The 14,881-nt window shown below is 60.8% G+C and overlaps 1 protein-coding gene across 43 annotated transcripts in view; it reads left to right on the forward strand.

The window, feature by feature from the left end:
• OBSCN (obscurin, cytoskeletal calmodulin and titin-interacting RhoGEF) overlaps positions 1 to 14,881 on the forward strand; it is a 174,023-nt gene that overhangs the window by 134,530 nt on the left and 24,612 nt on the right. For 41 of the 43 annotated variants that reach the window (XM_037739755.1, XM_037739768.1, XM_037739769.1 and 38 more), the window contains 12 exons: positions 144 to 226; positions 660 to 833; positions 1,557 to 1,713; positions 1,981 to 2,097; positions 2,184 to 2,348; positions 2,516 to 2,674; positions 2,828 to 3,005; positions 3,528 to 3,641; positions 7,770 to 7,937; positions 8,332 to 8,434; positions 8,780 to 8,909; positions 11,311 to 11,422. In XM_037739755.1, the coding sequence (XP_037595683.1) occupies positions 144 to 226; positions 660 to 833; positions 1,557 to 1,713; positions 1,981 to 2,097; positions 2,184 to 2,348; positions 2,516 to 2,674; positions 2,828 to 3,005; positions 3,528 to 3,641; positions 7,770 to 7,937; positions 8,332 to 8,434; positions 8,780 to 8,909; positions 11,311 to 11,422 (1,660 nt within the window). Of the gene's footprint in view, positions 1 to 143; positions 227 to 659; positions 834 to 1,556; positions 1,714 to 1,980; positions 2,098 to 2,183; positions 2,349 to 2,515; positions 2,675 to 2,827; positions 3,006 to 3,527; positions 3,642 to 7,769; positions 7,938 to 8,331; positions 8,435 to 8,779; positions 8,910 to 11,310; positions 11,423 to 14,590; positions 14,634 to 14,881 lie in introns of all 43 variants that reach the window. The other 2 variants (XM_037739792.1, XM_017532028.2) reach the window with 1 other exon arrangement.

The following is a 14,881-nucleotide window of genomic DNA, read 5'->3' on the forward strand; positions in this document are numbered from 1 at the left end:
CCTGGGAGGGCCGTCCAAATGCCCAGGCAGGAGGGTCCTCGGGGGCCCTGGGAGGGTCGTCCCAATTTGAGCGGTAAGAGCCAGTCCCCACAAGCCAAGGCCAGAGCTCAGCACCCCAACCACAAACTCCTCTCCCTTCCCAGCTGTCGCCCGAGTGGGGGGCCGCCGAGGCCCCCGAGCTCCCCGGGGAGGCGGTGTCTGAAGACGAGTACAAGCCAAGGCTGAGGTGAGCGGCTGCCGGGCCCGAGGTGGCGGCACTGGCGTCCCACCAGCTGGACCATCTCCCAAAGCAGCTCTGGGTCACGGTCACGCTGATTTCTCTGTGGGGGCCTCTGAAACACTGCTCCTGTGTGAGCCTGTTGGGGATGGGTGGGAGCTGAGGACAGCGGAGCAGGCCCAGAGCTACCTGGGTTCCCACAGCTGCCCTCCCGGCCTCTTGCTGGTGGGACCCAGCTGGGTGGCTTCCTGTTGTTGGGGCCCAACTTGTTAGAGAGGGAGCCTCTCTGCACCTGCTCTCCCGCTTCCTGCGAGCAGGCGACACACTGCAGGTGACAGAAGGCACTCCAGTCTAGCAGCTGAGGTGGGGGGGCCCATGGCCCGCAGTCCCTGTGCAGGTGGCAGTGGCTCCAGGGTCCCTCACAGCGGCCCCTCCTGCCCAGCTCTGTGATCCAGGAGATGCTGAGCTCTGAGCAGGCCTTCGTGGAAGAGCTGCAGTTCCTGCAGAGTCACCACCTGCAGCACCTGGAGCGCTGCCCACATGTGCCCACGGCTGTGGCCAGCCAGAAAGCAGTCATCTTCCGCAACGTACAGGATATCGCCCGCTTCCACAGCAGGTGGGTGGGGGCGCACGCACACACACACAGCGTCCACGCGTGGATGCTCTGTAGGGCCAGGCCTCCTGCAGGTGGGTTGGAGCCAAAAAGGAAGAGAACCTGTGCTGACTTGATTTACCCCTTGGCACACCTTCCCTCGAAACCCAGACGTGTGTACCTGGCTTACCCATGGGAAGGCCTGTGGCATACCCACTGCTGACATGTTCATGTATACCCTCACATGTGTGCACACGTGAACACATGTACACGGACCGTCTTTAACAGCACATACCCATGTGCATGGCACGTACACATCTGTAGATGCACACATACCCACATACACATCACCTATGTGCACACACAGGCATGCCTGTGTACACGTCTCCACGCTTTATGCACATGTATGCACATGCACTTTTGCACACCCTTTCATCTGCACACTTGTGTATACATGCACAGAGCACACAGTGCCTCCTTCCACCACCTGCCTGTGTGCAGCCACATGCATGTTCATACACATGTGCATGCCTCCACAAATGCGTGCATACGATATTCACGTGTGCTTTTGTACATGACACACAAGCACTTCCTTGCATGCCCACATCTATCTGCACACACTCTCTCAGGTCCGAGGAGCCACAGGGCCGCAGCCCTTGTGCAGGGCCAGCTCCTCCCAGAGGTGAGGGCTCAGGGCCGGGTCAGGGGGCACCGGCTGAGTCCTGACGCCATCCGCCTCCACGGCAGCTTCCTGCAGGAGCTGCGGCAGTGCGACACGGACGACGACGTGGCCATGTGCTTCATTAAGAACCAGGCGGCCTTTGAGCAGTACCTGGAGTTCCTGGTGGGCCGCGTGCAGGCTGAGTCGGTGGTCGTCAGCACAGCCGTCCAGGAGTTCTACAAGGTGCCCTGCCTGAGCTCATGTGCTCCCTCTGAAGGCTCATCCTGCCTGCCTGCATCAGAGCCTCTGCCCACAGCCTCCCTGTGGGCCTCTGTTCTGAAATGGGGGCAGGCCGCTTCAGCAGCGGAGTCCTGTGCTTGTCACCTGTCAAGAGGTGATAACAGCTGTCACTCAGGGTACAGGGCTATGACCCACCCTCCAGCTCTCAGGGACTCAGCCATCAGGGAGCCTCCCATTCCTGCCCCAAAACCCCATTCCTGTTTCCCACAGAAATACGCGGAGGAGACCCTGTCGGCAGGAGACCCCTCTCGGCCCCCGCCACCGCCCCTGCAGCACTACCTGGAGCAGCCAGTGGAACGCGTGCAGCGCTACCAGGCCTTGCTGAAGGTGGGCCCCACCTCCTCTGCCCAGGCTGGGTCTCTTGGGGTCCAGCTGTGGGGCAGCCTGCGCCCTGACCTCCATCCCGGCCCCAGGAGCTGATCCGCAACAAGGCACGGAACAGACAGAACTGTGCGCTGCTGGAGCAGGCCTACGCCGTGGTGTCCGCCCTGCCGAAGCGCGCCGAGGACAAGCTGCACGTGTCCCTCATGGAGAACTACCCCGGCACCCTGGAGGCCCTGGGCGAGCCCGTCCGCCAGGTCAGGGAGGGGCCGGGGCGCAGGCCATGTGGGTGGGTGTGGGGTGCTGCCAGGAGGTGGGGGCGTGCGCATGAGTCGGGCAGGGCACTGGGCCCTTGGGCGCTGTGGCGTCTGCACGCTGGGCGTCCTGGCTGGCCACAGGCTGACTGCAGCCCACACGCTCCCAGGGCCACTTCATCGTGTGGGAGGGTGCGCCGGGGGCCCGCATGCCCTGGAAGGGCCACAACCGCCACGTGTTCCTCTTCCGCAACCACCTGGTGATCTGCAAGCCCCGGCGGGACTCCCGCACCGACACCTTCAGCTACGTGTTCCGGAACATGATGAAGGTCTGTAGGCGCCGGTTGGGGTCCCCGTCGCTTGGCTCCGCGGTGATGCCGCTGGTCCGGGGTGGCCTGAGTGTTTCCTTGTCGGGGCCCACATCTGTTGGGGACGGTCCAGCCGTGTCCCCTCCCTGCGCTGACGCCCTCCCCACCCCACAGCTGAGCAGCATCGACCTGAATGACCAGGTGGAGGGGGACGATCGCGCCTTCGAGGTGTGGCAGGAGCGGGAGGACTCCGTGCGCAAGTACCTGCTGCAAGCACGGACGACCATCATCAAGAACTCATGGGTGAAGGAGATCTGTGGCATCCAGCAGCGTCTGGCCCTGCCTGTGTGGAGTGAGCGTCCACCTCCCCGGGGGGGCGGGGGGCTTAGCCGGGATGAGGCACCCAGCCTGTTCCTGCAGCCACACGGGTCCTTGCCCAGGTGGGTGTGAGGGGTGGGCTTGGTCCCGGGACAGCCAGCTCAGCTGGCTTGTGGCGTGTGACGGCTACAGCCTCACGGGGAGCCCTGGGGCTGGGTGTTGAGTCGGCCCTGACCGGAGGTGGGGGACACCGTGGGAGCCCCAAGCACAGGGCACCCGCCCGGATTGTGTCAGGGGCTGTTAAGGGCCTGGCAGCCAGGGTGTGAACGGAATCTTCCCCTGAGCCCGCTCTGGTTTCTGTTAAACACATACCTGCCTCATGCACCTGACTCCAGATGGGGACCTTGGCTGAGGGATGACAAGGGACCGTCCCCACAGTGGCCACACCGTTGGATGTGGGGCTTGTGGCACAGGGCAGGTGACCTTCCAGGTGCACCTGGGGGTGCCACAGCCCGACACCCCCCCACAAAGCACTGAGGGCTGTGTGTGCCCTCAGGGCCCCCGGACTTTGAAGAGGAGCTGGCCGACTGCACGGCCGAGCTGGGCGAGACGGTCAAGCTGGCCTGCCGTGTCACAGGCACACCCAAGCCCATCGTCAGCTGGTACAAAGGTAAACCCAGAGCCGGGGCCACAGCCTTCCTGTCCCAGATGCTGGCCCTGCCAGCTGAGAGAAAGGGGCTGTGAGGGCTGGCGGCCCAGTGTGGGGTTTGGCTAGGTGTCTGGGGCATGAAGGACAGGCCTCATACGTCCACTTGCCACCCACTTTCCAGCATGGCACGGAGAGGAGGGAGCCAGGGGATCCCGAGGAGGACTCGGCTCTGCAAAGCTGTTAGTTGCACGGTCAGGGCTGACTGCAGCCAGAGGGCCAGTTAAAGCAGCGGCTGGGAGAGCCGCCTAGGGAAAGATCGGGAGGCGCTACCACGGGCTTCCGGGTGTCCCTCCCAGGGGCGTCGTCTCTCCCAGAGACAGCACATGACATGCACGGGGTGGAGCCAACCAGCGGTTTCCCCAGCCCTGGTGTCCAGGGTTTTACGGGCTTAGCTGTGGAATCGTGGCTCACGGCTCTGTAGCGGGCCTTGGGCTCCAGCCTTCAGGAGGCCAAGCTGACACTGCATGGGCCAGGGAACCCCAGGAATCTCAGAAATCCACGGTCAGCATAGATGGTCCCGTGTGAGAACAGCCACTCTTACCAGCCAGGACATCCCAAGAGCCCGAGGTTACCTCCCAGGAGTGGGGCCTCTCTCCGGGCAGCATCCATCCTCCTCTGGGCTGGAGCTGTGTCGGGTTTGAGCAGCGGAGGGACACGGTTTGGCTCTGCCATCTGTCACCTTGGCTGTAATGCCAGGAACCTGCTGGGAAGGGCCGAGAGGGGGCCTGGGACGCCAGTCTGGGAGCCACCCTGGGAGCTGGGGGACTGGGCTCAGGGGTGGCTGTGGACTCCAGGGGCGTGTTGAAGGCTGAGCTGGCCCATTTGTTGATGGGGTGCCTGGCCACCTGGAGAGAGCTTGGCGCCCAGATGTGCGCACAGTTGGGGTTGGACATCTGCCAGTGGGGGGGTTCCGTTGACAAAGGGTGGTATGCAGACAGGCTGGGTGGGAGGAGAAAGCGCCAGGCCTGGGTGGACCCTGCAGAGTCAATGCCTGTGGGGATGCAGGTGGAGGGGCCGAAGGGCATTGCAGAAGTGCAAGTAAGGCTCAGGAGAGGGTGTGGCCGGAAAGGGTGTGGCCAGAAAGGGTGTGGCTGGAAAGGATGTGGCCGGAGGGGTGTGGCCGGAGGGGGTGTGGCCGGAGGGGTGCCTGGAGAGGGTGTGGCCGGAGGGGGTGTGGCTGGAGAGGGTGTGGCCGGAGAGTGCAAATGGTCAGACTCACAGAGCATCTGACCTGCCAGCTGATGCAGAGTGTGGGTGGAGGGGTAAGGCCCGAGCAGCCAGGCTTGAGAGCTCCCACTTCCAGAGTTTGCAGAGGCGAGAAAAGGCCAGCTCAGGGGGAGGAGCGGCCAGGGAGGCGGGGGCCCAGGAAGCCAGCCAGGGAGTGGACAGGGGTGCCCAGGGCTGCTGGGGTCCCTGGAACTGTGGAATCTCCCATTCTACCCCTCATACATGTGGTTGGCCTGTCACGATTTACACACATACACATCACACACACTTGTGCACGCACTTAGAGACACACAGACACATGGTACATCTCGTGTATGTACATACATGCCATACACACTACACATGCATGTATATTAACACTATACCTGTAATATAGATATATATCACACAGATACTACACATACATGCATGGCATACAATACAGATATGCAAATACCACACACATGAATATGTATATAGGTACACATATGTACACACCACATACACACGCATCATGCACGGTGCACACTACCTGCGCCTACGCGACATATATACATAGATACATGCAAACATCACTGCACATACATGTCTACAGGCATGCTACACACACAAGTACACACCACACACAGCTACACATGTACACACACTGCACACATATAAGTATATACATTAGAGACCACATATGTGCACACATGGATACTGCACACATATACACATGTACACAGCCACATAACACACATGCACAGATCCATGCAATGCACGTACATGCTAAACACACACCACACATGTATATTCATAAACGCTATATACTTGGCCCACCCCAAAATAGTCACCAGCCCCTGCAGGGTCAGGTGTGTGGTTTCCACCAAAGTCCTCTGGCATGCTGAGGGCTGATTTTCAAAAATGGTGCGTCTGGTGACCATGTTGGGGACAGAACAAGTCCAAAACCCCAAGGGGTGCCTTCCATTGCCAGAGACCCCAGTGGGCAGAATGACGACTCTCAGAAACCCAGAGTGCGTGGGAGTCGTGGTGTGGAGCCCGAAGGCCTCCACAGCCTGTCAGCTCTCAGCCCACTCAAACCTGGCTGGCTGGGGAGACCAAGACTTGTTACCAGCAGTGCCTTAGGGTCTCATGCTGTTACCCACCCCCTGGTTTCCGTGAGGAGGTGATGGAGCCGGGTGTTAGCCGCATGCAAGGGGTGCCCTGTGGGAGAGAAACCCTGACTTTTAGAGGCACGGAGCGGTTTTGATGGGGCTGCTGGCACGTCTGCCCATGCTGCGCTCCGGAGGTAGCAGACTTCCTACCTGGGATGCAGAAACGACGTCTCCCGGCAGAGTGGAAGGGCTTTGCCTTGTTGTCCTGCGACGCAGCCGGGGAGCCGGCATCTCCAGCTCCACGTTCCTTCCTCTTCCCTCCACTGTCGGCATTGCACTCCGTTCTAAGCCTGGCTGTACCTTTGCTCAGAGGTCGAGTGTGGAATGTGAATTCCAGACAGAAGGGTTTTCTCGAAGCGAGATGAGGACAGAGCTGCCAGTGGACCTGGTGCGAGAGACGTGGGTCCCGTGGGATGGGCTCAGCGGGGATGGGACGAGACGCGCTGAGGGCGTCAGCACAGCTGCCTCCTGGAGTTGCCGCCAAGGGGTGCGGAGATCTGAGGTGGTGGCTACAGGTTTTTTGAAAAACAATTAAAGTTATTGCTGAGCCAGGTAGGGATAGCACGCCTGTAGTCTCAGCTATGTAAGAGGCTGAGGTGGGAGGACCACTTAAGCCCAGTTTAAGACCAGCATGGGCAACACAGTGAGACCCTGTCTCTAAAAAAATGAAAAACTTAGCCCCGTGTGGCAGCGCACCTGAGGCGGGAGGATCACCTGGGCCAGAAGGTTGAGGCTGCAGTGAGCTGTGATCGCCCCACTGCACTGCAGCCTGGACAACAGAGCAAGACCCCGTCTCTAAGAACATGTATGTTAAAGTTCTATACAAATCAGAAGTCAGTGCTGGTCATGACCTTTGTGATTTAAGCAATCTGTGGCACACACCCGGCCCTCTTGGAATGTGAATTGATGCCATTTTATCTATTTGGACATTACGCGTGGGAAGGAGGCGTTGCCTTCCCATCCCTCGCCTGGAAGGAAGCATGCACTGGCCAGAGAGGTGTGGTCAGTGCATGTTCACAGCGGGTGATTTACTTCACATTCTTCAGATGTTTGTATTAGAAGGCCATGCACTTGGAGGCAGGAGGGTGGGGCTAGTGGAGGGGGGTTGAGGCTCAGGCCCCTGCTGCCCTGGGAGACTTTGGGCTGCTGTGTTCCCTGCAGGGGCCAGTGTAGGGAGAGGAAGTGTGGAGGGGGTGTGGGCAGTGATTCTGAGAAGGGGCTGGAGCCCCTAGGCTGGGGAGGAAGGGGTGAAGAGGGGTCAAGTGCGTGAGCTGGGGTGACCAAGGACTCAGTTGCCCCTAGGGGATGGCCTCTATGGGGCTCAGGTCCCTCAGCCTGGCCCCTGCCTTGAGCTAGTGCCCAAGATGGACAGAGAGAGAGACAGACAGAGACAGAAAGGCAAAAGGCAGAGAGGGAGAGAAATGGAGACAGAAAGTAGAAACAGACAGAGACAGAGGCAAAGAAAGGTTGAGTCCGAGACGGAGACACAAAGAAAAACTGAGACAAACGCAGCGCTAAGGGGAACTAGAGTCAGCCTCTCCATCCGGGGTCGCAGGTCGGCCTGGAGGCTGCACCCAGCCGGGAGCTTGGCCCTGAGCCACAGCTGTGGGCCCACCATCCCCTCCCCACCCATGACTGCCGCCCCCAGGCCAGGCCCGGCATCTCGGCCCTGATGGGGTGAGCCCTTGGGGTCCCCACCTGGGTGATGGCCCCTGCCCGTCCTTTCCAGATGGGAAGCCAGTGGAGGTGGACCCCCACCACATCCTCATCGAGGACCCGGACGGCTCGTGTGCCCTCATCCTGGACAGCCTGACCGGTGTGGACTCTGGACAGTACATGTGCTTCGCAGCCAGTGCCGCTGGCACCTGTAGTACCCTGGGCAAGATCCTGGTGCAGGGTAAGCCTGGAGGCCTGCCCGGGGGAGGAGTCGCTCTGATCGCCCACCATGGCAGGCCTGGCTGCGGCAGGGATTGCTGGGGGCTCACAGAGGGTACTGGGAGGCAGGGACCTGCAGCCCTTCGCTGGGTCACCCTCAGCTTCATCAGGGCAGCTCTGTGTGTGACTCTGTGTCTGTCTCCCCCGTCTGTATGTCTCTCTTTATCCTTTGATCTCTGTGTCTGTCTGCCATTTTGTTTCTCCATCTCTGTGTTTATCTGTCTCTCTCAATTTCTCTGTCCCTGTCTCTATCTCTGTATTTCTCTTTCTCTGTCTCTCCATCTCTGTCTCTGTGTCTCTCTGCATGTCTTTCTGTCTCTGCCTTTATCTCTGTCTCTCCCCTCCACAACCCACAGTCCCACCACGGTTCGTGAACAAGGTCCGGGCCTCGCCCTTTGTGGAGGGAGAGGATGCCCAGTTCACCTGCACCATTGAAGGCGCACCGCACCCGCAGATCAGGTGGGGCCCAGGCCTGCGGGGGTGGGTGTGGGGGCCGGCTCCTGCCTGGGGCACAGGGCATGGACAGCGTGTTCCCAGGTCGGGGGGGCTGGACATGGCCACCAGTCTTCAGCTCAGAATGGGCTTCGGGGGCTCTGGATCATTCTGGATGTGGGCCCTTCAGCCAGGAGGACACGGCCAGGCTGGGTCTTGGCTTCTGGAAGGGTGGGCTAAGGACCCTGGGGGTCTGGGGGCAGCGCAGTGTGGTCCTGATCACAGGGAGCACAGCCGGGGGTGGCCCTCAGACAGGACATAGGCAGAGGGTGGCCGGAGCCCTGCCTCACTTGTCCTCTGGGCGGATTCCAGGTGGTACAAGGACGGGGCCCGTCTGACCCCTGGCAGCAAGATCCAGATGCTGAGTGATCCCCGCAGCGGCCTGCTGGTGCTGGTGATCCGCGCAGCCAGCGAGGAGGACCTGGGGCTCTATGAGTGTGAGGTGAGCGGTGCAGGAACGGGCCCTGCCCTGGGGCCCAGGCTCTCCTTGCCGGCCATTCTCTGGGGTCTCATCATGGAGGGGCTGAAGAGCCAGGAACTGTCCTTAAGGTGGGGGCCTCTCAGCAGGGGCCAGGGAACACCATATCCACTGCTACACGCTTCCCCGATGATAGGCCAGAGGCCACCAGGCCACCACTGTCATCCCCTTATCACAGGTGGGGGGCCATCAGGCCATTGTCATCCCCTAGTCATAGGCCAGAGACCACCAGACCACTGTCACCACATCACAGGCCAGAGGCCACCAGGCTACTATAATCCCCATCACAGGCCAGAGGCCACCAGACCACTGTCACCACATCACAGGCCAGAGGCCACCAGGCCACTATCATTCCCATCACAGGCAGAGGACCACCAGGCCACTGTCACCCATCACAGGTAGAAGGCCACCAGGCCACTGTCACCCTCCATCACAGGCCAGAGGCCACCAGGCCACTATCATCCCCATCACAAGCCAGAGGGCCACCAGGCCACTGTCACCCTCCATCACAGGCCAGAGACCACCAGGCCACTGTCACCACATCACAGGCCAGAGGCCACCAGGCTACTATAATCCCCATCGCAGGCCAGAGGCCACCAGGCCACTGTCACCACATCAGAGGCCACCAGGCCACTGTCACCCATCACAAGTAGAGGGCCACCAGGCCACTGTCACCCTCCATCACAGGCCAGAGACCACCAGGCCACTGTCACATCACAGGCCAGAGGCCACCAGGCTACTATAATCCCCATCACAGGCCAGAGGCCACCAGGCCACTGTCACCACATCACAGGCCAGAGGCCACCAGGCCACTGTCAACCACATCACAGGCCAGAGGCCACCAGGCCACTGTCACCCATCACGAGTAGAGGGCCACCAGGCCACTGTCACCCTCCATCACAGGCCAGAGACCACCAGGCCACTGTCACCACATCACAGGCCAGAGGCCACCAGGCCACTATCACCCCCATCACAAGTAGAGGGCCACCAGGCCACTGTCACCCCATCACAAACAGAGGCTACTAGGCCCCTCTCACCCCCATCACAAGCAAAGCGCAACCAGGCTACTGTCACCCCCATCACAGGCCAGAGGCCACCAGGCCACTGTCACCCCCCACCACAGGCCAGAGGCCACCAGGCCACTGTCACCCCCCACCACAGGCCAGAGGCCACTGTCACCCCCTCACAGTCTAGGGGCCACCAGGACACTGTCACCCCCATCACAGTCTGGGGGCCACCAGGCCACTGTCATCCCCATCACAGTCTGGGGGCCACCAGGCCACTGTCACTGTCATCCCTGGCCACACCACTGCTCCATGCCCTGGCCCTATTGTTCCTCTGCCCTGAGGCCTCTCCTCTGTTCCCACGACAATCTGGACACCTTGTTCCCTGCTTCCCTGGCCATTTCGAGGATGCCACTTGGTTTTTGCCTGTAGGGGGCCTGGTGTGGCCTCATGAATTTTGTCGGTCATGTCAAATGGAGTGCAGCCTGGTCCTGCTCAGGTGCCTTTTCCCTGTGGAGATGTCCCCCCGTGGGTGGACAGAGCTGCCTTCTGCTGCAGCCCGTGTCTGCAGGGCCCAGTCCTCCGGTCCGTCAAGGCCTATGGTGGTCAGGGTGGCTGTATGCCAACTGCAGGCGCCCCGGGCTCCAGACTTCCCAGGGCACTTGTCTGGCCACCGCCCTCCCGTGTGGCGCTCTTACTCATGAAGCAGAGACCTGGCTCTTGACTTGCACTGTCTTGTACCATCACTACTGGCCATACATGGGGATTTACATTTAATTTTAAATCAGCTCAAGTTAAATCCAAAGCTGGGTGCTGTGGCTCACGCCAGCAATCCTAACAATTTGGGAGGCCAAGGCAGGAGAATCACTTGAACCCAGGAGTTTGAGACCAGCCTGGGCAACGTACTGAAACCCTGTCTCTTAAAAAAAAGCCATTAAAAAATGAGCCAGGCACAGTGGTGCACACCTGTGGTCCCAGCTACTCAGAAGTTGAGGTGGGAAGATCCCTTGAGCCCAGGAGATGAAGCCTTCAGGGAGCTGAGATCGTGCCGCTGCACTCCAGCCTGGGCCACAGAACGAACCATCTCTAAAAAATACATAAAATTAAGTTAAAGAGTCTGTGCCCCGGCCAAATGTCCCATGCTCAGACCCACATGTGGACGGGGCAGACGGAGAGTGTCCTCGTCACTGCAGAGGCCCTGGGGCCATGTGGGTCCCCGGGGATGCTGTGGCTGGCCGGGGCCCTTCCCCTTGGGGGAGACACACCAGGGTGGGGGCTGCCCATGCTCCCAGCATGGCCCCAGGGAGCGGGCCCTGCTTGTGGGGAGCCCTGGGCTCTGAGCCGGCCCTCCGTCCTTGCAGCTGGTGAACCGGCTGGGCTCCGCGAGGGCCAGTGCGGAGCTGTGCATTCAAAGCCCCGCACTGCAGGCCCGGGAGCAGCACCACGGGGAGCAGCTCGTGGCTGCCGTGGAAGGTAAGTCCCACCCCTGCCCTCACCACCAAGGCGACTCCCATGGCTCAGACCCAGGCTGGACCCTCACGGGCCTGGCCGTGTCCTGGGGTATGAGACTCTCACCCTTCCCAGTCAGGATCTGCTGCCTGGAGGACTCTGGAGGAGGAGCCGGCCTGGCATCTTGGGGCAGGGAGAGCCACAGATGGGAGACGAGGCGGCCACTGTGGGCCAGGTGCAGGTCCCAGGTTCCAGCCCCTGGCTGGAGGCACCACCTGTGTGGGCTGGTGGAGGGTGGGCCCTGATCCCAGAGCCCTGGTGGAGGTGGAGAGGCCACTCGGGGTGGGCGTCATTCCCAAAGCCCTGCTGCCATCCTGGGGAAGGGAAGCGTGTGCACAGAGGCCAGGCCTACACCCAGGGCAGCTCGCCGGCAGTGGGCAGATTGCAGCAGGAACAGTAGGAAGGACGTCTCTGGAGGCTGGGCAGCTGGGCCCCAGCTTGGTTCCCAGGAGAAGGGGCAGGTATCAGGGGCCTGGCCCCTCCACTCAGGGTAGGGCTGGCTGTGGAGGCACCTGGCCTGGTCTGGGGCTGCTCCGGGGTTCTGGGAGGGCCTTGGGCTGCAGAATGACCTCACCAGGAATGGAAGGTGAGGGATGGAGGGTTGGTGGGATCACCAGGGATGGAGGGGGAGGGACAGGCAGGGCGCATCACCTCACTCCTCCCAGATGCTTTGTTCAGGGCAGGGGCAGCCAGGGTGGGAAGGGGGTCATTGGGCATCTGTCGTGGGCTCCCAGTTGGAGCTGCCCCTCTAGACAGGTGATGAGCCTCCCATCCCTGGGGACATGCAAGTGGAGGGACACCTGGCAAAGCCACAGCTCCCACTGTGGATGGGTTAGAACGCGTGTCCTCCAAATCATAAACACTGGCTACTGCATCCCAGCTCAGCTGTCTCTCGAGGCGCAGTGTCTGAAAGCCAGGTGCCCATCTGGGTCCCACACAGTCTGGCCATCTGTGATGCCCTCCATGACCCTCAGGGAGCCCCCTCCCTTGCCAGGCAGGGGTCCTTGTTCCTCAGCCCCCACTGCGAGTGCCCCATGTCTGACGTGTCTCTGGGGCACCGTGACCTCCGTCAGCCCCACAACCTGGGGGCTACAGCGCCTCACAGCACCGCTTCTGCAGCCACCATGCCCCAGCCTCTCATGAGTCCCACGTCTTGTGGCCACAGAAGTGCCAGCAGGGACACACGGGGCTGCCTCTTGCTGGTGACAGGAGTGTCCTCTGCAGTCGTCACAAGTCTCTCTCTGGGTCCGGAGGAGGGGTGGCAGGGAGAGAGGCCACCCGTGCCGGACAGGGCGGCGGCAGCTCAGCGCGAAGAACGTGGAATGGAGCCAACGCCTCCCCGCCTCTAACCCTGCCTGCTGCTTCCTCTTTAACCCGGCAGCTCCGCAGCCGAACGGGCCCTGCACCCTCGCTCGTGACCCACGCTGCGCACGGCTGCACCCCTCCCATGGTTGCAGATACTCAGGTCCACAGCCAATCAGGTGGCAGTGTAGGTCCATGAGTGAAGGTGCCAGGCTCAGCCCCAAGTGCAGGGAGGGTGTGGGCGAGGCCCTGGGTTTTCCATCACCGGCCAGCAGGTGGCGGGCACACCGGCTTCCCTGGGGGTCAGGTTAGTCCAAGCGCACAGAGCCTTGGCCGAGCGCAGTGGCTCACACCTGTAGTCCCAGCACTTTGGGAGGCCAGGGCGAGCAGATCACCAGGTCAGGAGTTTGAGACCAGCCTGACGACATGGTGAAACCCCGTCTCTACTAAAAATACAAAAATTAGCCAGACATGGTGAAGCATGCCTGTAGTCCCACCTACTCAGGAGGCTGAGGCAGGAGAATCACTTGAACTCGGGAGGCGGAGGTTACAGCGAGCCGAGATCATATCATTACACTCCAGCCTGGGCGACAAGAGTGAGACTCCGTCTCAAAAAAATAAAAAAAAGGAAAAATAAACCACACGCAGCCTTTTGGTTGGATCGCATTCTCTCCTCCCATGAGCTCTCTCCCTGTGAAATACACACCTACACTTACGTATACATGTGCACACACACACAGAAATGCACAGTACCTGTGGCTCCCACCAGATGTGGGCAGTCCCTGGCATACATGTGCCCCCCCCCTGAGGTGGGCATAAAGCCTTTCTCACATAGCAGTCTAGCAAAGCACACAGTGCCCCACCCCGACCTAGAACTGTGAGGCTGTGTGCCCCAGACCACGTCACTTAACTTTTCTGGGCCTCCTGCTAGGGGTGGTGAGGAGGGTCACGGACACGCGAGGCTGATGGTGGCCTGTGGCCTGCCCACTAGCCAGCTGGCCAGGGCTGGGAGGGGCCATCTTTGTGCCCAGATGATTCTGCCTGGGAGATGCAGGGGAGGAGTTCTTGAGGTGACTGGGAGGAGGGGCTGCCTGATCCCAGATGCATCCCATCCTGTCACCGGAACCGCAGGCCCCATCCTGCTGGCTCTGGGGAGGGAAACAGCCAAGAAAAGCAAGAGAAACCATGGGATGTGTGGACCAAGGTTGCTCCTATAGGGAGATTGGGCTGCCCGCCCACTTGGAGCTCAGGACCCTGCACAGCATCCCCTGGGGCTGTTCTTGGCAGGACTTGTGTGGCCTCATGCCACAGAGCTCAGATGTGCCACTTTCAGGACTCCAGAGTCCCTCCTCTGAGGATTTTTTGTTACAGAGGCCCTGGCTGCCTCAGCCTTGGCGTGGCTGCTGGCTCCCCGTGCACCACAGGCCATAGTTTTCCCTTCCAGGACTTGGCTTCTGTGTCTGAGAAGTGGGGTTGTGGCTCTGAAAATTTCACAGGGCTCCCTTCAGCACATGTGTCAAAGGAGAAGCTGGGATTTCTGTGCAGGGAGCACAGGTAGGGCCCTCATTCTCCCCACAGCCCCTGCAAAACCCTCGTGAGGGACAGAGGGTCTCGCCTTCATGAGGGAGGCACGGTCCTCAGTCCTCACTCCGCAGCCACTCAGGGCAGACATTGTCACCTCCACATCAGAGACCAGGGAACTGGGGCTCTGAGCAGACAGCCTGGCCAGGGACAGCTTGGCCGGCGACTCCACGCTGCGCCACTCAGATAGCTCAGCCCCCAGCCCGGGCAGGTCTGTAACCCTCGCTATTCCGACTGTTTTCTTTGTAGTCACTGAGCAAGAGACTAAAGTCCCCAAGAAAACCGTCATCATGTAAGTGCAGGCGTGTTTCTAGCCTTCCTCTGACTGCTGTGCCTCCTGCATGCCACTGACACGCCTGCGTCATGCCTGTGTGGCCCAGCCACCTGCTTGCCACCCGCCTGCTTGCCGCCCTCCTGCTCACATAACATTCACCCTCTGACTGCCAGCACCATCCAGATACTCAGACACTCCACATTTCACCGCCTTCCCCAGGCCCTCAGCGCCCTCCGTGGTCCTCACCCTCTGACTGCCAGCACTGT

This window comes from Cebus imitator, unplaced genomic scaffold, assembly GCF_001604975.1.
Source record: "Cebus imitator isolate Cc_AM_T3 unplaced genomic scaffold, Cebus_imitator-1.0 Scaffold75, whole genome shotgun sequence".
In the NCBI taxonomy this organism is placed as follows: domain Eukaryota; kingdom Metazoa; phylum Chordata; class Mammalia; order Primates; family Cebidae; genus Cebus; species Cebus imitator.